The following is a 21,765-nucleotide window of genomic DNA, read 5'->3' as shown; positions in this document are numbered from 1 at the left end:
GCAGCAACTGATCAAAGCAATGTCAGCTTGGCTGCTTGGGGTGGGGGAGGGGCGGAGGAGGAGTATAGAATAAAATTCCTTTCAACATTAAAACAACAACAACAACAACACAAACAAACAAACAAAACTGAACAGGAATGCACCCAATGTCATCGTGTACTCAAAAGAAAACTAGGAAATTATAATTGATGTCATTTTTAAAGCCCAGAATTATCTTTTAATGAAAATAGAAAACATATTAACATATTTATTCAGTGTGACTAATTTTGACCAGTGATGAAGACATAATGTAAATAGTTCATCCTTGGGGTCCTAACAGGTTGATATAGAAGGCATTATCTGCGTTCAACTTGGAATTGTTTTTCTGTAAATCTATGCATCTAATTTCACAATCAAACTGGAATTGGCCTGACCCTGAAGTGCTCCAGACGATGGATCTGCCTGGCCCTGCTGCAGGACAAAGCGTATTATTGACACTTCCTTGGGTGGCCTTCCTCTTATTTTCTTGGACTTTTATATTTCTTCTATCCTGTATACTATGAACACCTGTGTGTGCTTGATAGATTCTCTTCTGGAGGATTGTACAGTGAAAGCAAAGAAAGCTTATTCTGTCTGAAGCCCTTAGCATCTCCAGCAACACTCTCTTACCTGAGGTTGTTTGCACAGATAACGGCAAAGTTCCCCAATGTACTGAAACACAGTCACGTTGTACTTCTTGCAATCATTCCAAAACTGGCTTGCGGAAAATTTCTTCTTTAGCACACATGTGGCGCCTATGCGAAGAGTTTGAAAAAAGGCATTAAGTTAACTTGGCACATAGCTGATATTGATGTCCTAACAGATCCAGGCTTTCATGCCTCATCCTCGGTCACTTGTAACAAACTCATTTGGAAACATGACCTTTAAGATCCGTGTCTTAGTGCTGTCACGTAGTATTGATGGCAAATGTACTTGTTGTGATTTGTCGAATGGAAACAAAAATCAGTAATTACATGTGTACTACTATAGCATTGAATGTGCAGGTATACTCCCACAGCATTGGAAGTGCATGTATGTATTCTACCACAGCCCTGAAAGCATGTGAATACTGCCGTGGGCACTGGGCAGTTCATCCATCCTTCTTCTCAGAGATAAATGATATGGCCTCACTTTATCTTTGCACAAAAACATGCAGTTCATTGTGAAGACTTTAAAGCAGCTTTATCATACCCTGAAGACAAGATTTAATAAGCTAGAGCCGGGCGTGGTGGCGCACGCCTTTAATCCCAGCACTCCGGAGGCAGAGGCAGGCGGATTTCTGAGTTCGAGGCCAGCCTGGTCTACAAAGTGAGTTCCAGGACAGCCAGGGCTATACAGAGAAACCCTGTCTCGAAAAACCAAAAAAAAAAAAAAAAAAAAAAAAAGATTTAATAAGCTGTTCTAAAATCCCATCAATAATGGGTATAGAACCTAGTTCTAATAACATTTTTAACGTGGCATCCATTTTTAATTGGGATATAATTTACAATTTAAAGTATGTAATCCAAAGCTTTATAATTTAGTCACAAAGGTGCCATCACCACCATCATCTAATTCTAGGACATTTGTTTTTATTTCTCCAAAAGGACCGTCATCACCTTAGCAGTCATTCCAATTTCCAACTCCCCTTACTGTTGGTGATCACTTATGAAAATCTGCCTCTAAACTTTCCTGCTCTGGACTAATCTGACATATTGTGTCTGGTCTTTTCATTTGCTATAAAATGTGGTTTGTGTCTGTTTATCTTGTAGCATATATCAACACTTCATCTTCTTTATGGTTGAATATAGCCATGGATATGTAATATTCTGTTTGTTAATATACATCAGTAGTGTGTTTTGGGGCTTGCTTCTTCTCTTGGCCATCAACAATAATAGGCACACCCACGGCCAAGTGTGACTGCATGTTTTCAGTTCCCTTGGACATGTATCCATGAGTAGCATTACTTGGTCTTGTGACTATCCCTTGCTTTACTGCTTCCAAGTTCTAAAATAGGTATCCACACTTGTTTTCATGCCCTGCTTCACAGTGGATAGAGTCTTGCTCCTAGATCTGTCCCTGATTGTTCAAGAAGAGATGCGAGGGGCAGTTAGTAAACCAGCTTTGGAATTTCTATAGCTCAGTCCATAACATGTACGGTATGGCAGTGGGGTTCCTAGGGCTAGCAGTGGGTTTTTCCACACAGTTCTGGCACTAGACTTCACGAACAGACCTGGGTCAAATATCTCATTCTCTCTCTCTCTCTCTCTCTCTCTCTCTCTCTCTCTCTCTCTCTCTATATATATATATATATATATATATATATATATATATATATATATATATATACATGAGAATAATCATCTTGCTGTGTATGTGGAGAAGTAACTATGGTCCTACACTTACTTCTAACAACCCAATTTTGACAGCAATTTATGTCTTTATACATACTCTTTTTTTGTTTGCTTGTTTGTTTGTTTTTTTCTTTCCAAGGCAGGGCTTCTCTGTGTAGCCCTGGCTGTCCTGGAACTCACTTTGTAGACCAGGCTGGCCTCGACCTCAGAAATCTGCCTGCCTCTGCCTCCCAAGTGCTGGGATTACATATTCTTACATATACTTTGAACAACTGATACTTATTTCATGTGAATGTTGATCACAGTCTGACTGACTTGCAATCACAGATCAGGCACACACGAGCAGTCATTAGTGAACTATATTCTTTGAGAGATGGCAGATGAAACATCATCTTGAATGTCTGCAAATGGAATCTATTGGATCATCAACTCTCTCATAAGGCTTCCTGGGTGTTTGGGACACACTGTGGGGAGAAAAGAAACTGGCCTTACAACTCATCTATGTAATAGAACCTTGTTCTTGCCTGGTAGAGACGCAGTCTGTTTTCTCACTGTTCATATGTAGACTCTTGTCTGAGCTTTGACTTGTTTTTCTCAGCAGAATGCTGCTGAGGTAATTGTTGTGGTCTCAGGGATTGCTCTAAGCTATTATGCAGCGGACATATGTCCTCACTGTGACTGGCTGTCAGGGGATCAGTCTACAGGAGAATGAGTAACCACAAGGAAAGGGAGTCTATACCACAAGGGCAAATGCCCAGGATATTGTTCTTTATAGTTTAAGAATATGCTGTTATGAAAATGTGTCCTTTCCACACATAGTACATTGTAATTGTACAATATGCATACAGTCCCTTCAAAGTCTATGAATACTTTCAAGTTATAATGAACATAATCTCTGATTGAACATGATGATGTATCGAAAAAAGTTCTTACCCAACTCAACACATCCACCAATTCCAAGGAGAGACCCTGAGCTGTGGTACAGAGGGAGGGTTATATAAATGATGTCATCAGCTGTGCAGCCAAACGCCCATAGCCCAACAGATCCCTTCAACACTTGCAACTGGCTAATCACAGCTGCTTTGGGTAGACCTGGGAGAGAAGGAAAGAATCATTAGCCCACACACATTCTCTGAGGTACGGCTATCCAGGTTAAAATGTACACAAATTGACCTCAGCAAACTAAATTATCATTATTATGGAAAGATGGAATGGAGGTGGAGAAGAAAAAAATATCTTGGTTAGCTTTAGAAAATGGCTATGTGTGCCTTCATATAGGAGCTAATTTTCTCATGATCATTGGGTAAACCTTTCGGGACATATTGTTAAGCTTAGCAGGCTTCTAGTCTTCATCAACCTACAGCTAAGAATGCTTTAAAATAATATTTTGAAGCATACTGAAAAAATTTCTCCACTTTGCTGTAGTTCTGTCTAATGTCACCACTGTATTTTCTAAATGAATTGACTTATAAGTTCCTTTGTTCTATAGCTTCAATGGCAGAATATGGCTTCCAGAGTAGCTTGAATCTGTTATGTAGTTTCATGGTCTCTCATATTGTGTTCAGAATAAACTATTTCTCATTCTTTTAAGTGGTGTTGTTATTTTTTTTTTAAACTTTTATTTATTTATTTATTTTTTTAATATTTTTATTACATATTTTCCTCAATTACGTTTCCACTGCTATCCCAAAAGTCCCCCATAGCGCCCCCCACTTCCCTACCCACCCATTCCCATTCTTTTGGCCCTGGCATTCCCCTATATTGGGGCATATAAAGTTTGCGAGTCCAATGGGCCTCTCTTTCCATTGATGGCTGACTAGGCCATCTTTCGATACATATGCAGCTAGAGACAAGAGCTCCGGGGTTCTGGTTAGTACATCATGTTGTTCCAACAATAGGGTTGCAGATCCCTTTAGCTCCTTGGGTACTTTCTCTAGCTTCTCCATTGGGAGCCCTGTGATACATCCAATAGCTGACTGTGAACATCCACTCCTGTGTTTGCTAGGCCCCAGCATCGTCTCACAAGAGACAGTTATATTTGGGTCCTTTCAGCAAAATCTTGCTAGTGTATGCAATGGTGTCAGCGTTTAGAAGTTGATTATGGGATGGATCCCTGGATACGGCAGTCTCTAAATGGTCCATCCTTTCATCACCGCTACGAACTTTGTCTCTGTAACTCCTTCCCTGGGTGTTTTGTTCCCAATTCTAAGAAGGTGCACAGTGTCCACACTTTGGTCTTCATTCTTCTTGAGTTTCATGCTTTTAGCAAATTGTATCTTAAATCTTGGGTATCCTAAGTTTTGGGCTAATATCCACTTATCAGTGAATACATATTGTGTGAGTTCTTTTGTGATTGTGTTACTTCACTCAAGATGATGCCCTCCAGGTCCATCCATTTGGCTAGGAATTTCATAAATTCATTCTTTTTAATAGCTGAGTAGTACTCCATTGTGTAAATGTACCATAATTTCTGTATTCATTCCTCTGTTGAGGGACATCTGGGTTCTTTCCAGTCTGGCTATTATAAATAGGGCTGCTATGAACATAGTGGAACATGTGTCCTTTTTACCGGTTGGGACATCTTCTGGATATATGCCCAGGAGAGGTATTGCTGGATCCTCCGGTAGTACTATGTCCAATTTTCTGAGGAACCGCCAGACTGATTTCCAGAGTGGTTGTACAAGCTTGCAATCCCACCAACAATGGAGGAGTGTTCCTCTTTCTCCACATCCTCGCCAGCAACTGCTGTCACCTGAATTTTTGATCTTAGCCATTCTGACTGGTGTGAGGTGGAATCTCAGGGTTGTTTTGATTTGCATTTCCCTGATGATTAAGGATGTTGAACATTTTTTCAGGTGTTTCTCTGCCATTCGGTATTCCTCAGGTGAGAATTCTTTGTTCAGTTCTGAGCCCCATTTTTTAATGGGGTTATTTGACTTTCTGGAGTCCACCTTCTTGAGTTCTTTATATATATTGGATATTAGTCCCTTATCTGATTTAGGATAGGTGAAGATCCTTTCCCAATCTGTTGGTGGTTTTTTTGTCTTATTGATGGTGTCTTTAGCCTTGCAGAAGCTTTGTAGTTTCATGAGGTCCCACTTGTCAATTCTCGATCTTACAGCACAAGCCATTACTGTTCTATTCAGGAATTTTTCCCCTGTGCCCATATCTTCAAGGCTTTTCCCCACTTTCTCCTCTATAAGTTTCAGTGTCTCTGGTTTTATGTGAAGTTCCTTGATCCACTTAGACTTGACCTTAGTACAAGGAGATAGGAATGGATCGATTCGCATTCTTTTACATGTTAACAACCAGTTGTGCCAGCACCATTTGTTGAAAATGCTGTCTTTCTTCCACTGGATGTTTTTAGCTCCCTTGTCGAAGATCAAGTGACCATAGGTGTGTGGGTTCATTTCTGGGTCTTCAATTCTATTCCATTGGTCTATTTGTCTGTCACTATACCAGTACCATGCAGTTTTTATCACAATTGCTCTGTAGTAGAGCTTTAGGTCCGGCATGGTGATTCCACCAGAGGTTCTTTTATCCTTGAGAAGAGTTTTTGCTATCCTAGGTTTTTTGTTATTCCAGATGAATTTGCAGATTGCACTTTCTAATTCGTTGAAGAATTGATTTGGAATTTTGATGGGGATTGCATTGAATCTGTAGATTGCTTTTGGCAAGATAGCCATTTTTACAATGTTGATCCTGCCAATCCATGAGCATGGGAGATCTTTCCATCTTCTGAGATCTTCTATAATTTCTTTCTTCAGAGACTTGAAGTTTTTATCATACAGATCTTTCACTTCCTTAGTTAGAGTCACGCCAAGATATTTTATATTATTTGTGACTATTGAGAAGGGTGTTGTTTCCCTAATTTCTTTCTCAGCCTGTTTATTCTTTGTGTAGAGAAAGGCCATTGATTTGTTTGAGTTAATTTTATATCCAGCTACTTCACCGAAGCTGTTTATCAGGCTTAGGAGTTCTCTGGTGGAATTTTTAGGGTCACTTATATATACTATCATATCATCTGCAAAAAGTGATATTTTGACTTCATCTTTTCCAATTTGTATCCCTTTGATCTCCTTTTGTTGTCGAATTGCTCTGGCTAGGACTTCAAGTACAATGTTGAATAGGTATGGAGAAAGTGGACAGCCTTGTCTAGTCCCTGATTTTAGAGGGATTGCTTCAAGCTTCTCACCATTTACTTTGATGTTGGCTACTGGTTTGCTGTAGATTGCTTTTATCATGTTTAGGTATGGGCCTTGAATTCCTGATCTTTCCAAGACTTTTATCATGAATGGTTGTTGGATCTTGTCAAATGCTTTTTCCGCATCTAACGAGATGACCATGTGGTTTTTGTCTTTGAGTTTGTTTATATACTGGATTACGTTGATGGATTTCCGTATATTGAACCATCCCTGCATCCCTTATGTCATATATATATATATATATATATATATATATATATCCTGATACCAACTACACAGAAGATTGAGACAAAAATACACCAAATTATTCTAGAATCTAGAATAGCACATTATATAGAAAATTCTAGAAATTTGAAGAATATATTAAAATAATAAAAGAAATGCTAACATTGGAAAACATGTGCCCTCAAAGGAAGGGATCATAATAAAATCCAAATGTTGGAAAGCAGAAGTTTTCCAGAGAACAATTCCTCCAAGCAGGACTCTCACTGTGGTCCATTCATTTCGTCATGTTTAAACATGTCTTGTCAAATGGTCCTTTAAAAATTCAGGGATCGTGAAATATGTTAGGACTCTTCATACATTTCATGAGCCAAGAAGAGTTTTCTTCTCTGCCTAGCCTTCTTCCACATAGAGTGTTTCTCATGAAAATGTATATTTGTAAGTAATATCTAAATGCATCTACAGACTGATATTTTCTTTATTGTTTTCAAATTTGTTGTTACTGTGTTTGAATATGCGAGTGTAAGAAATTCATCGATCAAAAACATCTGAAAGGTTAACACATATGACTCTGTATGATGTTTGAACATTAGCACTTTTATGTGTTTCAACCTATATGTCTCTATAGGTTGTCTATATGTCTCTATATGTTTCAGGGAACACAATTTGTCTTTCTGTTGATAAATATCATCACTTTAAGTAATTCACTGTGTTTGATTGTATCCTCCTCTTGTTGGCATTTAAAGTGTCTTAGTTCTTCAAATGATTTCTTGCACAGGCTTCCGTTTTGAATCTACCCCATCTCTACCTCATTGTGGCTTGAAATGCGGCTTAGTGGTAAAGAGCTCCCTCCATTAGCATTCATGAGCATACAGTCCCGAATCCAATCCCTGGAGCCACAGAAACTAACAAGCTCTTTTATTAATAAACTCGTTGGCTTCATAACATGTTAAGGGGATGAGGCCAAGCAGGGGTTTTTCCTGGAGGCAGGCAAGAAGCAAAGCCCGAGACACCACAGGCGGCATCAAAGGACAGTCTCAGTCAGTCCATGGAGTTTTCAAATGCCCTCCAGAAACTCTCAAGTCTGCCTTGTCAAGTGTACCAGCTCTGAAATGCCTGACAGACTTCATGCTCTGCTTCATTAATGGGATCAGACTTGACCTTACACATGAGGTTGGGATAATATTTGCCACTAACTTAAAATCATGTTCTTTCTCAAAAGCTATCTTTGTAGCTGCTTCCATTAGCTTGGTCTTTTACACCCTGTACTGAAAATCTCTCCAAATTTCCTCCTTAAAACTACAGGTAAATATGTGAAGCGAGTCTAGCCCTAGCCACGGCTGTAAAGAACAGCTTTCCATTCCTCATCCAGGAGAGCAAATATCCATGCTTTTTCTGCTACAGAGAAGCTCTATGCATCCGTTACCACATCCTCCATTCCCTGCGATGTCCTGCAGCTCAGGGCAAACCAGAAATTAAATTACATGATCTTCAGGGAGAGTCCGGTCCAAAGGTAGCAACACTACATCTACTGTTCCTGCCACCTTTCAAGCCACTTTAGCAAATTTCTTGGCTTACTAGTTTAGTTATTTTTCCATGTGTAATAAACGCATGAACTTAACCCAAAGAATGGAGGGTACATGGCAAAATTTTTGATAAAGAAAGCAAGGGATAGGAACTTCTCAGAAAATGATCAAAAGTCGATGTGGCTTAGGTTTAAATGAAGCAGACGAGTAGAAGAATAAACCAAACCAAAATTAAGGCTCTCAGGGAAAATGTTCACACACTAGGCTTGGTGGCATATGCCTTCTACCACAGCACTCAGGAGGCAGAGGCAGGAGAACCTCTGAACTTGAGGCCAACCTGCTCTACAGAGTGAGTTCTAGGACAGCCAGTGCTACACAGAGGGAAGAGAGAGAGAGAGAGAGAGAGAGAGAGAGAGAGAGAGAGAGAGAGAGAGAGAACAAAAAGCCAAAGAGCTTAAGATGTCAAGGAGCTTAGGAACTTTGGAAAATAAATTAGTGGTATTTTTAAAACCAATGCAGTCACAAAGCCCTGGATTGCATCTTTCCTGGTGAACTTTTTCTTGAGAAAAGCTATCTTATGTGGGCTATCAATTCTTGACACCTTTAAACTTTGTTCATTCCTCACATTGGAACTCTTTAAATGTAATTTGAGTTGAAAAGATCATTGGGTTAGGGTCCAAGAAGGAAGTGGGGAGTTTGGATATGTCATGTGGCTTGAGAGCTAGGGGACAGATAAGAGCTAGGACATGTCAAGAGAAAGATAACTGCAAGGCAAGTGTAGTTTGGGGAGGATAATTGTGAACATTTATTTATTATATTGGATGCATGAAGGAGGGATCTATAAGGAGAAAGGACAGTGTAAAAAGGGAACTCTTTCTATGGTAATGACAACTGTCTCCAGACAGAGAAAATAAGCTAAGGCTTGGTTTCCTCCCAAGATTTACAGAATTTTTGAATATATAGCTGCCCTATTCATGCTGAGATGACCTTATTAGGGAATCCTGATCCCACCTCTTCAAGTCTAACTCATAATGGCAGGATGAGACTGACCACATATGGGGACCCTAAGCAGAAAGGAGGCAGAGAGAAGATAGCAGCCCCAGAGTTCCATTAAAGAGATGAGAGTGTGGTCAAACATAGAGCCCACCCAACAAAGCCAAACATAAGGCAAAGCCAAAAGAAAGTTGTTTCCACAGAATCCGAGAAAGGATCATGAAAAATGAAGTTAGCCCCCTCAAAGAGTAGACAATAAAGATGTAAGCATAATAGGCTACTATGTGGGAATTTCTGTTTGTGAAACAATTCTAGTCATGGGCTTTCCCAACAACCCTGTAGACAGCTAAGATTTTTCCCCTCTGGAAATAACAAACAAACAAACAAACAAACAGTTCTGGAAATGTCAAGAAAAATAGAGGCTAAAACAGGGAGATAAGAAGAAACGTATAGACATTACTAACTTCTCACTTCCCCTTTAACACTTGCTGTTGGTGGTGGTGGTGGTGTAGATTCTTTTCTGAGGCTCTGAATAGCTCACAAATGAAGACAAGTAGCTAGGGGCACCCTACACACACGCACACGCACACGCACACGCACACGCACACGTACACGTACACGCACACACACACAGAGCAAAGCCTAGGCATGGAAACCAATTAGTAACAAAATCTCACCATACTGGGCTTATACTGCTGAGTTCATTTGTTTTGGGTTTCATTATGTTCGCTTTTAAGTATGAACTGGCAGTCAAAAGAAACCCAATATTTAAGGAAATTTAGCAGTGTAAAACAAAGCAATATAAACTAAAACATAAAAAAGTGGGCAAACCAGACAAGATAAAGACACTTGAAAGACATGGCACAATAAATTAATTATCAAGAGTACAATAATGGGTTTCTGACAGAAGAATATTCAAAGAACACAGGATGGGGAAATAAATATCTCAAAAAGTAAATAAAAAGTGAAGAGAAGGAAAATAGAAAAAAAAATAGGAAATTTGTGACTTAGTCCAAGAGGCTTAACCTGTAGAAATGGAAAGGCTTCAAAGATGGTGGAATGAACAAAGCACTGGAGTGACCAGAGACGGGGAGGGCAGGAGAAACAAAAACAAAGAGAAGAAAGGTATGGTTTGTTTTTTAATTTTAAAAATACATAGAGCTGTAAGACATTAATTTCTAGATTGAAAATAGTTACTAGCTTCCCAAAAAATGACTAAACAAGATTAGTCCTGTGGCCGGGCGTGGTGGCGCACGCCTTTAATCCCAGCACTCGGGAGGCAGAGGCAGGCGGATTTCTGAGTTCGAGGCCAGCCTGGTCTACAAAGTGAGCTCCAGGACAGCCAGAGCTATAAAGAGAAACCCTGTCTCGAAAAACCAAAAAAAAAAAAAAAAAGATTAGTCCTATATAATATCTTCAGGATACTATCAACTCCTGGATAAAAGACCTATCAGCATGTACCACAGTGTTAGCCATCAGGCACTTCCAGGGACAGCCCGGAAGAGACTCCAGGACAATGTTGGCAATCAGGCATCTTCACAGCCAGCTCCCGGGGTCCCAGTAACAGCAAGATACATCATCACTAGCTGCCCAGAAGTGACACATTGTTGCCCCTGCTGCATGTCCTCTTGTGCATGTGCCATGGCCTGATAGATGGCTAAATTTTCCCTTGCCTTTCTCTTCTTCCCTTCCTTCTCATCAGAAGCAGCCCCTGTATGTACCTCCCGCGTGAGACCTGCTGCACGGTGTGATTTTGTTGGAACCCGCCGCCTAGTTCCATCACACAGGAAATCCAAAATCAAATTCCTGAGTAAAAATAATTTCCAACTTATCGTTCTACAGTCTTCCACTGACAAGGATAAAATAAAAGATGTTTTGGGATATATAAGAATTTGTAAAAAAAAAAAATAATAATTCCCTCCATGTATCCCTTATCAGGATGCTGCTCAGAGAACTAGGCAGGGAGAGATGGAAGAGTAGAATAGCTGATGCTCTGGTGAATAGGGTACCAAGTAAAGAAAATGTGGAAGGAATTCCAAAGATGAAGGTAAAGGACAAACTCAAGGCGAGAACACAGCAGCTGGAGAGGACTGAAGAAGGAAGGAAGGAAGGAAGGAAGTCTGGGACAGGGATGTCCAAAAGTCACTTTGATAGACTACATGGGAGTATTTACAGCTGTGTGTCCTTGTTGAGGAAGAGGTGGTATCGCAAGTTAGTTCAATATAATTGCTATCTCAGGATCCATTTTGTTGGGAACGAGTTGTCCCTGTCAGTGTTGGAGAACTTTCACCATGAGACAGTGTGCTACAGTAACTAACATGTCCCCATGTCACTGAGCCAAACCCTCACCCGGTAGGTTTTGACCAGGAGAAACCTAATGATCAACACCAGAGACATGTAAATTTCCTTCTTTATGAGTATTTTCTTTTTCCTTTCTTTTTTTTTCCCCAGAGACAAGGTTTCTCTGTATAGCTCTGGCTGTCCTGGAACTCACTTTGTAGACCAGGCTGGCCTCGAACTGACCATACTTCATCTTTATAATCTAAGGGACAGAGTCCCATTGTCCCCTCTCCCACACAGCACTTGAGCTAGATTTCCTTGCTGCCCCTTGACCTGCAGGCACCTCTCACCTCTCTGAGACCTGTGTAACCCATTCCTTCTCTTTCTTATTTTTTGCTTTCATCCTTCACCATGTTTTCACCTGCCACACACAAGCAAACCTCCCTCCAGTGGACAGTCTCTTGGAGTTAACCATCTTGGCTTCCAGACAATATGAGAGGGCCTTCAAGATTAAATTGTCAGAGTTCTGGGGCTGGATCAAAGTCTTCAAATTTTTCAGTGTCCTTTGATCTTACACACTAAGGAAATCTCAGATGAGATTAAGGCCAATGAAAATGGAGGTTTGCCAAAATGGAAACAACTGGCCTTTTAAAGTCAAAGTAATTAACGTCTCTATCTGCATTTGAAAGTGCCTGGACAAGAGAACTTTAGGTCTTCTTGAACACGTTTTGTCAGATGTTAATTTTTTACATATGGTTGAAAAAGATGTTGTTATCAAGACAGCATTTTGTTATGTTTCCCTGTTTGGCCTAGAACTCATATGTAGACTAGGCTAGCCTTGAGCTAACACAGTATTGCCTGTCTCCATTTCCCAAGTCCTAGCATCAAAAGCATACACCATATCAGGAATGGAAACATAAAAAGGAGGACATGATACCCCTAGGTATGGCTTGGGGAGAAGGTCTAGTGTACATACCATGGAAAGCATAGCCCGGGGCATTTAGAAGATCCCAGACTGGATGGAGGAGGGGGCAAATAAGATGAGAAGAGAGAGGCAAGAGAGAAGCTGAGAACTAGAGACTGGCATAGCCAAAGTGTCTGGGTCATACAGGGAAGAAAAGCTTGGGGAAGAGCCCAACTCAGTCCTTGGGTTGGAGAGTTCAGGGTAAGGGGCAGGCTATGCCAGTGAGGATTGAAAGAACCCAGCACAAGACTCTCCCAAACCAAGTTGTCAGCACAAAGGAGATTTATTTGCCCCAGAGGAACAGAGGGCAAGAAATAAGAGCCAAAGACAGGAGATGAAGAAGAAGAAGAAGAAGAAGAAGAAGAAGAAGAAGAAGAAGAAGAAGAGAAGAAGAAGAAGAAGAAGAAGAAGAAGAAGAAGAAGAAGAAGAAGAAGAAGAAGAAAAGAAGAAGAAGAAGAAAAGAAGAAGAAGAAAAGAAGAAGAAGAAGAAAAGAAGAAGAAAAGAAGAAGAAGAAGAAGAAGAAGAAGAAGAAGAAGAAGAAGAAGAAGAAAAGAAGAAGAAGAAGAAAAGAAGAAGAAGAAGAAGAAGAAGAAGAAAAGAAGAAGAAGAAAAGAAGAAGAAGAAGAAAAGAAGAAGAAAAGAAGAAGAAGAAGAAGAAGAAGAAGAAGAAGAAAAGAAGAAGAAGAAGAAAAGAAGAAGAAGAAGAAGAAGAAGAAGAAGAAGAAGAAGAAGAAGAAGAAGAAGAAGAAGAAGAAGAAGGGGAAATGAACAGAGGTGAAGGGAGACAGAGTATTTGCCCAGGGAGGGGCAAACAACTGCCTCTAGATAGGGAGGAGACAGGGTGGCCCATAGGCAAATGACAGTTTATAAAGATAAAAGGGGAAACCCTGTGTCAGGATGAAGTGTTTAATTTTGATTGGGAAGGTTAATTAAAGTAGCCAAATGGGCCTTTTGATTGTTGGACTTCAATCCTTTGATAGCTGGATCTTGGTAGTTAGCATCAGGAGGAGCAGTCACATAATGGAATAGATCTTGGTGGCTAGCTTTAGGTATGTAATCTATTAGATTTAGCAAGGCAGAGAAAATGGAGGAAGGGCAAGGTCTGCCAAAATCATGTTTGCCATGTTCAGGCCTGCTGGAGTCGCTTCAAGGATGGCTCTGTAGTAGGCAATGAGGGATGTTGGGAGAACCTGGCAGACATGTCTATTTTGATGCATCAAATAGGCTCCTCAGTTAGCCATCTGTCCTGAGCTTGAGATATAACACATTAGATCTAAAATTTTATTATTTTTAATTACTTTTATGTGCATCATGTCTGTGTAGTGCCTATAACATGGGCAGACTCACATGCACATACCAGGTGGAACCAAGAGCTAGCTAGCTAGTAAATCTAGTTAGAAATGATAGCCCTCCTTAAGGCAATAAGCAGGAGAGCAATGGAGGTCACATGAAATCCTATTCTGGCCTCTATTTGTATGCACTGGCATAAACATCCATACATGCAACAGGAGAGAGAGAGAGAGAGAGAGAGAGAGAGAGAGAGAGAGAGAGAGAGAGAGAAGAAGAAGAAGAAGAAGAAGAAGAAGAAGAAGGAGGAGGAGGAGGAGGAGGAGGAGGAGGAGGAGGAGGAGGAGGAGGAGGAGGGAGAAGGGGAAGGGATGGGAAGGGAGAAGGGAGGGGAAGGAGGAGAGGGAGAGGGAGAGGGAAATGGAGAGGGAGAGAGAACATACCCGTTGTTCCAGAGGTAAAAATGTAGAGGCAAGTAGACTTGAGGCTTGAGGTGACATGATGGCTTGGTGGCACTGGCTCATCAGAGGCAAGACTCAGCTTTTCTTGGAGTGAAACTATACCTTCTGGAACAGAATCCTTCATTCCCCAAACTCTGACATGTTTTGGGAGACTGGGAAGGATTTCTTCTATGCTTCCAAGCAAATCTGAGAAGCAAAAAATTTAGAAATAGGTCAACAAACTCAAACCTCAAATGTTTCATGTTGGGTTTCCTTCCTGTGTTAGGACGGAGATAAAACGGAAACAAAGCCTCTCCTCTGTCTGATTTAGTGGCATCAGGGCTACTTTATGCTTATATTTGGTTTGAGAAAATTTGTTCTGTCTTGTGGCATGCCTCCCTAATCTCTCTAGTGGGTCCTTGAATTTGTAATCTCCCAGCTCAGTTTGCAAAATCCAGTGGTGCATGAGCACCACTCCAGGCCTCGAGGCTCGATTTCAACAGGAGTCACAGAAACAACAATTTTGTCACCATCTGATTGAACAACACAAAGCAGATTCACATAAATGTTGGCCATTTTGATAGTTTTCTGTTAAAAGATTTTACTTCCCAGCTTCCTTTTGCCAGGCCAATCAGTTCTAGAAGAGCGGGACTGTGGTGTAGTAGTAGTTTCTGTCTTTACAAGGGGCCAGATCCCATCTTCTTCTGTAGACATTTTGAGCATCTGTCCAAATGCCCCCTATCATGAAGAAACATTTCTTCACCTAAAGTCAGAACAAACCTTGCTTCCTCCTGCCTCCTGTCTCTTTACAGCTGCCTTAAATAGTCTAAAAGACTTATTAGCAAACTTATTTTTTTCAGTTTCAAAGTAAAACTACTGTAAGGGCCAAAGTTAAGCTGTAAGCTAAGCCTCACTTGCCCAAAGATGGACACTTCCTGAAATACTGGAGACTATTGTTTGGGGGAGATAGCAAGCCACATATTTTTGTTCCCCTAAACAAGTTTGAGCCAGCTGAGCCAGATATACTTGATCACATGTAGGCTGGAGGTATGAGGGCAGGAAACACATCAGGGTACATGCTTACCCCTGTTTGGTTGTAGGCAGGAGGAAATATGTCAGGATATATGCTTGCCCCTGCTACAACCCAATGAGAAATACAGTGGCCCTGTGGTTTTGCTTTTTCAGCCTAAGAAAAACATGACTCTTTGCCATTTTCTTGAAACCCAGGAATGGAACTGGCCTGAGTCCAACCTTTAATTAAACTTGCTTCAGATTTGTCTCCAAATTGTGGTATGGTCTAATTCTCACCCAGTGGGATGAGTCCTGCTTTCCAGATTCTCTTCAAATCTAAATTTAGGATACTTCGATAGACATTTTCTTTTAACTACAACTAGTTGTTAATTGTTCTGGGAGCACATCTAGGGGCTTAATTGTTCAACCTCAATAAAACACATTTGGGTAAATCCCTTGGCTGCTCTGGAAGTCATAGGATCACTGTGGTCTTAAGGCCAGTTGGAAGCCAAAAGTTAAGTGAATTTAGAAAGAGGCCTGTTCTTGGCACCACTGATAAGTCAAGTTGCAAAGCCCTGGAGCAGAGGGGGTGGGGTGGGGGGAAGAAAGGAAGGCTAGCTTCCAGAAAAGGAACAAGGTCCTTCATTCAGAAAGCAATGTGAGAGCTGAGCGTGGAATGATGACCTGAATCTCCAGAGCAGCCTGAGGTTGAAAACCAAGGACAGAACCAAAGTCAAGCAGACAAGAGGAACAGATGACCCCGAGAGTCCATGTCTCCACCCTTGGAAAGCCTTGGAGTGTAGTGAGTTCAAGGGTCTGCATGTCAGAGGACTGGAAAGGAATCAGGATACTGTTTTTAAAGAACTCTTTTTTTTTTCCAGCCTTAAGAATACAAAACGCAGGTGGATTTCTAAGTTCGAGGCCAGCCTGGTCTACAGAGTGAGTTCCAGGACAGCCAGGACTACACAGAGAAACCCTGTCTTGAAGAAGAAAAAAAAGAAAAGAAAGGAAAAAAGAAAAAAAATACAAAATGCCATGGTTGGGGTGAGTACCCAACAGTGCACAAAAGAATCAAAATCCATCATTCCTGACAACTTTCCCCTCCCCACCCCCCCAGAACATAGAAATTACATTAAATCCCTTTGGCTGTATTTCTGTAGTTTAATATGGATCTCTGAGAGTAAAAGTTTTATATTTATTATAACTTCTAGGTTTTTTCAATATTTCTATGATATGCTATTCATTTCCAAGGTGTGAGGGACTTCTTCATGCTGAATTTTAATTCAGCATCTACTGCAATGTCTTTGGTGGTGCTATGCGATGATACCCGCTAGCCTTCTGCAATTGGCACAACCAGAGTCAGGCGAGATGAAGAAAGATTCTTTCTTTACTTTTCTGTAAATATGACCCTGACAATTCCTTTGCTTTAGACTGTTAGCCTCCAGAACCAGGCAGAATACATTTCTCTTATTTTAAACTCCCAGTTACTTTATCATAGCATCTTAGAAAGCTAATAAAACAAGGTCTCAAAATGATTCCCAGTGCAACAGGTAATCAAACTGAAATTAAATTATTCTAAAACTATATATGCGTCATAAAAGAAATCAATGACTTGGCCTAGAGAGAGTGGGATCAGAGGTTACATGTTTGCATTGTTCCTGCAGAAGACCTGAGTTCAGTTTCTAGCACCCACATCAGGAGGTTCCCAATGCCCTATAATCTAGCTCCTAAGATCAGAGAGCCTCTTCCTGTATCTTTGGGCACTTCTATTCACATGTACATTCCCCAATACAGAGACACACAAAAATATACATGCTTTTAAAAAAATCTTTAAAAACCACAGTGATTAAGAATGATGTAATTCAATATACAATAGACCCTACTCAGATGCTCTAGAATATATGCTATTTTTGCTCTGTACATAAAAAGCAACTATATGTTATTTAATTCTTAAAATTAAACTTGAAACATAATCACAAAGTCTAGCTCATTTTGAATCTGAATCGATAGTACTATGTGAAACATTTTCAGGAATGAGAATATGAAGCATGCAGGATTATCTGGCTAGAGCTGTCAGTCTCTGTTCAGTTCTATTACACTCCTGGTTAGAGCTTTATAATTCAGATGAATCATAAAGAAGCAACAGCAGACATGAGTCATACTTCACTTCTGTCTCTCCAGACTTTCTCTTTGTCTTCTTGCAGCCTGCCCAGAGAAGCTTTTTCTCCTACTTTACCTCCATTTTCTGGAGACCTTGCCCATCTGTGCTGACCCAGGGCCTCTTTAGTTCTTTCCAGGAAACCTTCTTTCCACCACAAACATCACCCTTTTCTCCTAGCCCATTTCCACTCCTTTGTGTCACCTACCAACCAACAAATTTATTCTCTTCCAGGGACCCTATACCCACTACACTTGCCTCGGATCCAGAGTGAGGAACAGCAACCACAGAGTAGATCACCCACTCAATAAAGACTAGAACCATTATTTATACCAACAAACCCCTTAAAACACTTGATAGATGGTTTCATAAAGATAACAGGATACAGAATTATCATACAAAAATCAGTAGTCTTCCTACATCCAAATGACAGATTGAGAAAGAAATCATAATAGCAGCAGTACCTTTCACAATAGCCTCAACAAAAAATAATAAAAACTAATATCCTGGGATAATTCTAATCAAGCAACTAAAAGTCTTGAATAAGAAAAACATAATTGTAAAACATAGTTCTACATGATTATTGAGAAAACAATCCTCAATGTCATGTGGAAACACAAAAGACCCTGAATAATAAGAGAAGAACTCCTGGAGGAATCACCATTCTAGATTTCAAGCTGTATTAGAGATGTAGTGATAAAACCAGGATGGTCTTGGCAAAAAAAAAAAAAAAATAGACACATTGATTCAGACAGATTGAATTGAATTGAAGACCCAGACACAAGTCCACATCTATGGACACTGGATTTTTTTCAAAGAAGACCAAAATACAGTAGAGAAAAGACAGAATTTTCCACAAATGGTTCTGTTTAGTCTGAATGATTGCATGTAGAACTTCTAACTGAACTTACTGAACTTAGAACTTATTAAGTTCTTATTGAACTTAAGTTCAATCATGCAGACACCATGTGAAGACAGGAACTAGGAAATGTGGTCCTCTGCCCTGGCTGTTTTGGGTGGAATTTGGGGAGCATTTGTTACAGCTATCATCACCCCACTAGGGTGACTGAATGTCATGGTTCCTGAGGGCAGGGGTCTTTTCCAGAACCCAGACTCTCAAGTGCTGAGACTGGGGACCAGTCCTGGGAGTCCTGGGGGAGGGGGTGGTGTCCTGTAGAAAACTCTACTCCAAATGGATCAAGGCCTTCCACATAGATCCAGATACCCTGAACGTGATAAAAGAGAAAGTGAAAGGTAGGCTGGGACTCATGGTACAGGAAGGGACTTTCTAAAGCAGGATACTGATGGTACAGGACATCACAGTCACTAACACGTAATAAGTATGACCTCATAAAGTAAAGAGGCGTCTTTATGGCAAAGGACACTATCATTCCATCAAAGCAGCAGCCTTCAGAAAGGGGAAAGGTTTCTTTTTATCAATTATACATACAGTAAGAGTAGTATCTGGAACATATAAAGAGCTGTAAACAAAAGATCCTGAACACCAAGAAAATAGATAACACAATTTAAAACTGGAACTTAGAACTGAGAAGAAAGGTCTGAAAAGATGAAACACGAATGGCTGAGAAACACTTAGTGAAACGTCCAACTTCCTCAGCCATCAGGAAAATGCAGATTAAAACTCTTATCCCAGTCAGAATGGCCAAGATCAATAAAACAAAGGGCAGCTCATACAGGTGACACGGTTGGCTAGGGGAACACTCAGTCATTGCTAGTGGTGGTGGCAACTTGTGGACCACTGTGGAAATACATGTCACAGCTTCTCAGGGAGCTGGGGATAGAACTACCTCAAGACCCAGCTATACCACCCTTGAGCATATGCCGAAAGGACTCTATATCCTTACTACAGAGACACTTGCTCAACCGTGTTCATTACTGATCTATTCCTGATAGCCAAAACTTAGAAATGGCCTGGATGTCCATCAACCAATGAATGGATAATGAGAATGTGCTATGTTTACACAATGGAATATTATTCACATTGAAAACTAAAATTATAAAAGTTTGTCTTTAAATGGATGGAACTGGGGGCGGGGAGGAGGCAGGAGTAATCCTCATGAGGTAACCCAGAGTCTAAATAACAAATAGTCTCTGTTCTCTCTTTTGTGTGTATGTCAGTTTTTAAGCTTTCAAAATGTGTGATTTAAACCAAATAAGCACAGAGGTTAGGTAGCTAGTAAGGGACCAGAGGAGAGGAAAGAATCTCCTATGGAAGGAAAAATAAAATTAGTGTTATGGAGAGGGAAGAGGAACCTAGAATAGGAAAACTAAATAAGGAAGAATATGGGAGTGAAGGCTAAATAAAGGAATATGGGGAGGGGCAAATAAAACTCAAAGCCATCTGAAAATCTACCACTGTGGAAACTTCCATATATGTGTGTGTGTGTGTGTGTGTGTGTGTATACATATGTGTGTGTATGTGTGTGTGTGTGTGTATACATATGTGTGTGTGTGTATTCATTCTAAGTGGAACAACCAAATAATAGTGGCATCAAAGCCCCAACTAGATATCTTATGCACAAGGTGACACCTCCAGTGGCAGGAACTGGTTAAATCCAGTTGAGTCATTGTACAAAGGGACCCCATATAAATCCCCAAATACCACAGGCTATTGCCAGTGTTATCATTTGATGTCCACAACTTGATGATTAAGCCCTACTAACACTTATACCATAAAACACAGAAACATCAAGTCAGTGCCTAGCTAGAATCCCCTCCCACCCCCAGTGACTAGCATTTGTGGGATAAGAAAATACTCTGAACACCACCAAAAGAGAAAGGCACACAAAGATCACCCAGCTACAAACTTGTGACCCACAACAGTGACCTGGATACAAGATATTTTGGTGGGGTGCTGGTAACAATCATTTTTAAAATTGGATTTAAGGCCTGCTCCATGAGATAGAAAGAACTCATACTCTCATTGCTAAAGTATCCAAGAACCTGAAGCTAGATAGGTCCTGGACCCTATTAGGGGGAGACCTATCAGGAGAATAGGGAGAATATTATTATTCTGCTAAAGGAATAAAGTGACTCTTAACAACATTCTGCTATACTCCTAGATGAGTGCCTTGCTCAGGCCACATTAGAGAAACTTCTTACAGTAGATGGGAATTAACACAGAGACCCAAAACTGGACAAAGTTCAGAGGGAAAGATCTTGAAGCCTTCAGCTCCCAGGGATCTCCATGGAGAAGGAGGCGGAAAGATTATAAAAGCCAGAGGTGATGGATGGCTCCAAGCAACAGGTGTCTTCCGGGCACAACAAGACTGACACACATAAGAACTTACAGATACTGTGAGCATGTACAGGACCTAGTCCAGGTTCAGCTAATGGATCCTAGTACTGAGACTAGGAGGCAGCCACAGGGTCCTAGGTCTAACTAGGAAGCTATCTCCAGTTGATGTTTGCTGGCAAAGGGAAGGTCATTTTTTCCCAATGGAGTCTCACTGGGTGTGACAACCACACTTCAGGGCGAGCCTCATGACCAGAATTGATTGGCCAACAGAAAAAACAACAAACAACAACAACAACAACAATGCCAAAAGCCCCCCAAAACAAAAACAAAAAAAAACCCAAAAAACAAAAAAAACCTCAATAGTATTTTGTGGACTTTTAAATTTTTTTCATTTTGCTGTTTTTGTTTGTTTGTTTGTTTTTTGTTTTTTGTTTTTTTGAGACAGGGTTTCTCTGTGTAACCTTGTCTGTCCAGGAACTCACTCTGTATACCATGCTGGCCTCCAACTCAGAAATCTGTCAGCCTCTGCCTCCTGAGTGCTGGGATTAAAGGATGTGTGTGTGTGTGTGTGTGTGTGTGTGTGTATGTGTGTGTGTGTTGTGGTTTTCTCTGTTGCTGTTGTTTGAGAAAGAGAAAACAGAACAAAGTTAGAGAACATCAAGTTAGGCAGGTCAGGAGGATCTGAGGGAGAGGGAAAAACATGAATGAAATGTATTCTATGAAAAAGTCATTTTCAATGAAATTAATAAAAATGAGTCAAGTGGCACTAAATAATTCATAAATAGAATTTGTAAGAAACTCAAAACAAACACATAACTAACAGGGTGCCATGTCACCAGGGAGCTTGGGGTTGGGACTTTAAGTGTCTTATTAATCTTTATTTCTATCACAAATTCAAATACAGCAAGATATAAGAACAGAAGGCGAATGCGCAGTTCTGGTTGGTGCTTGCGGTTACGCCACATCCTGCTGTGTGCAGACTGCTGTTGGCCAGGAGCAAAAACCCACAAGGATGGCTGGAAGGAAAGACAAGACGGATACAGAAAGACAGCACAAAGGAGCTAGTC

At 40.5% G+C, this 21,765-nt stretch overlaps 1 protein-coding gene across 1 annotated transcript in view; it reads right to left on the bottom strand.

Moving 5' to 3' along the window:
- The window catches only part of Slc27a6 (solute carrier family 27 member 6), a 59,593-nt gene that overhangs the window by 31,053 nt on the left and 6,775 nt on the right, over nucleotides 1-21,765 (bottom strand). The window contains exons 2-4 of the mRNA XM_021150779.3: nucleotides 14,274-14,477; nucleotides 3,285-3,443; nucleotides 649-773 (exon numbers count right to left, since the gene is read on the bottom strand). Coding sequence (XP_021006438.1) covers nucleotides 649-773; nucleotides 3,285-3,443; nucleotides 14,274-14,477 — 488 coding nt within the window. The remainder of the gene's footprint in view (nucleotides 1-648; nucleotides 774-3,284; nucleotides 3,444-14,273; nucleotides 14,478-21,765) is intronic.

Source organism: Mus caroli, unplaced genomic scaffold (genome assembly GCF_978045245.1).
Source record: "Mus caroli unplaced genomic scaffold, Mus_caroli_1 scaffold_19, whole genome shotgun sequence".
NCBI lineage: Eukaryota > Metazoa > Chordata > Mammalia > Rodentia > Muridae > Mus > Mus caroli.
Note: the sequence above shows the minus strand (reverse complement) of the source record. Positions and strands in the feature narration are given on the sequence as shown.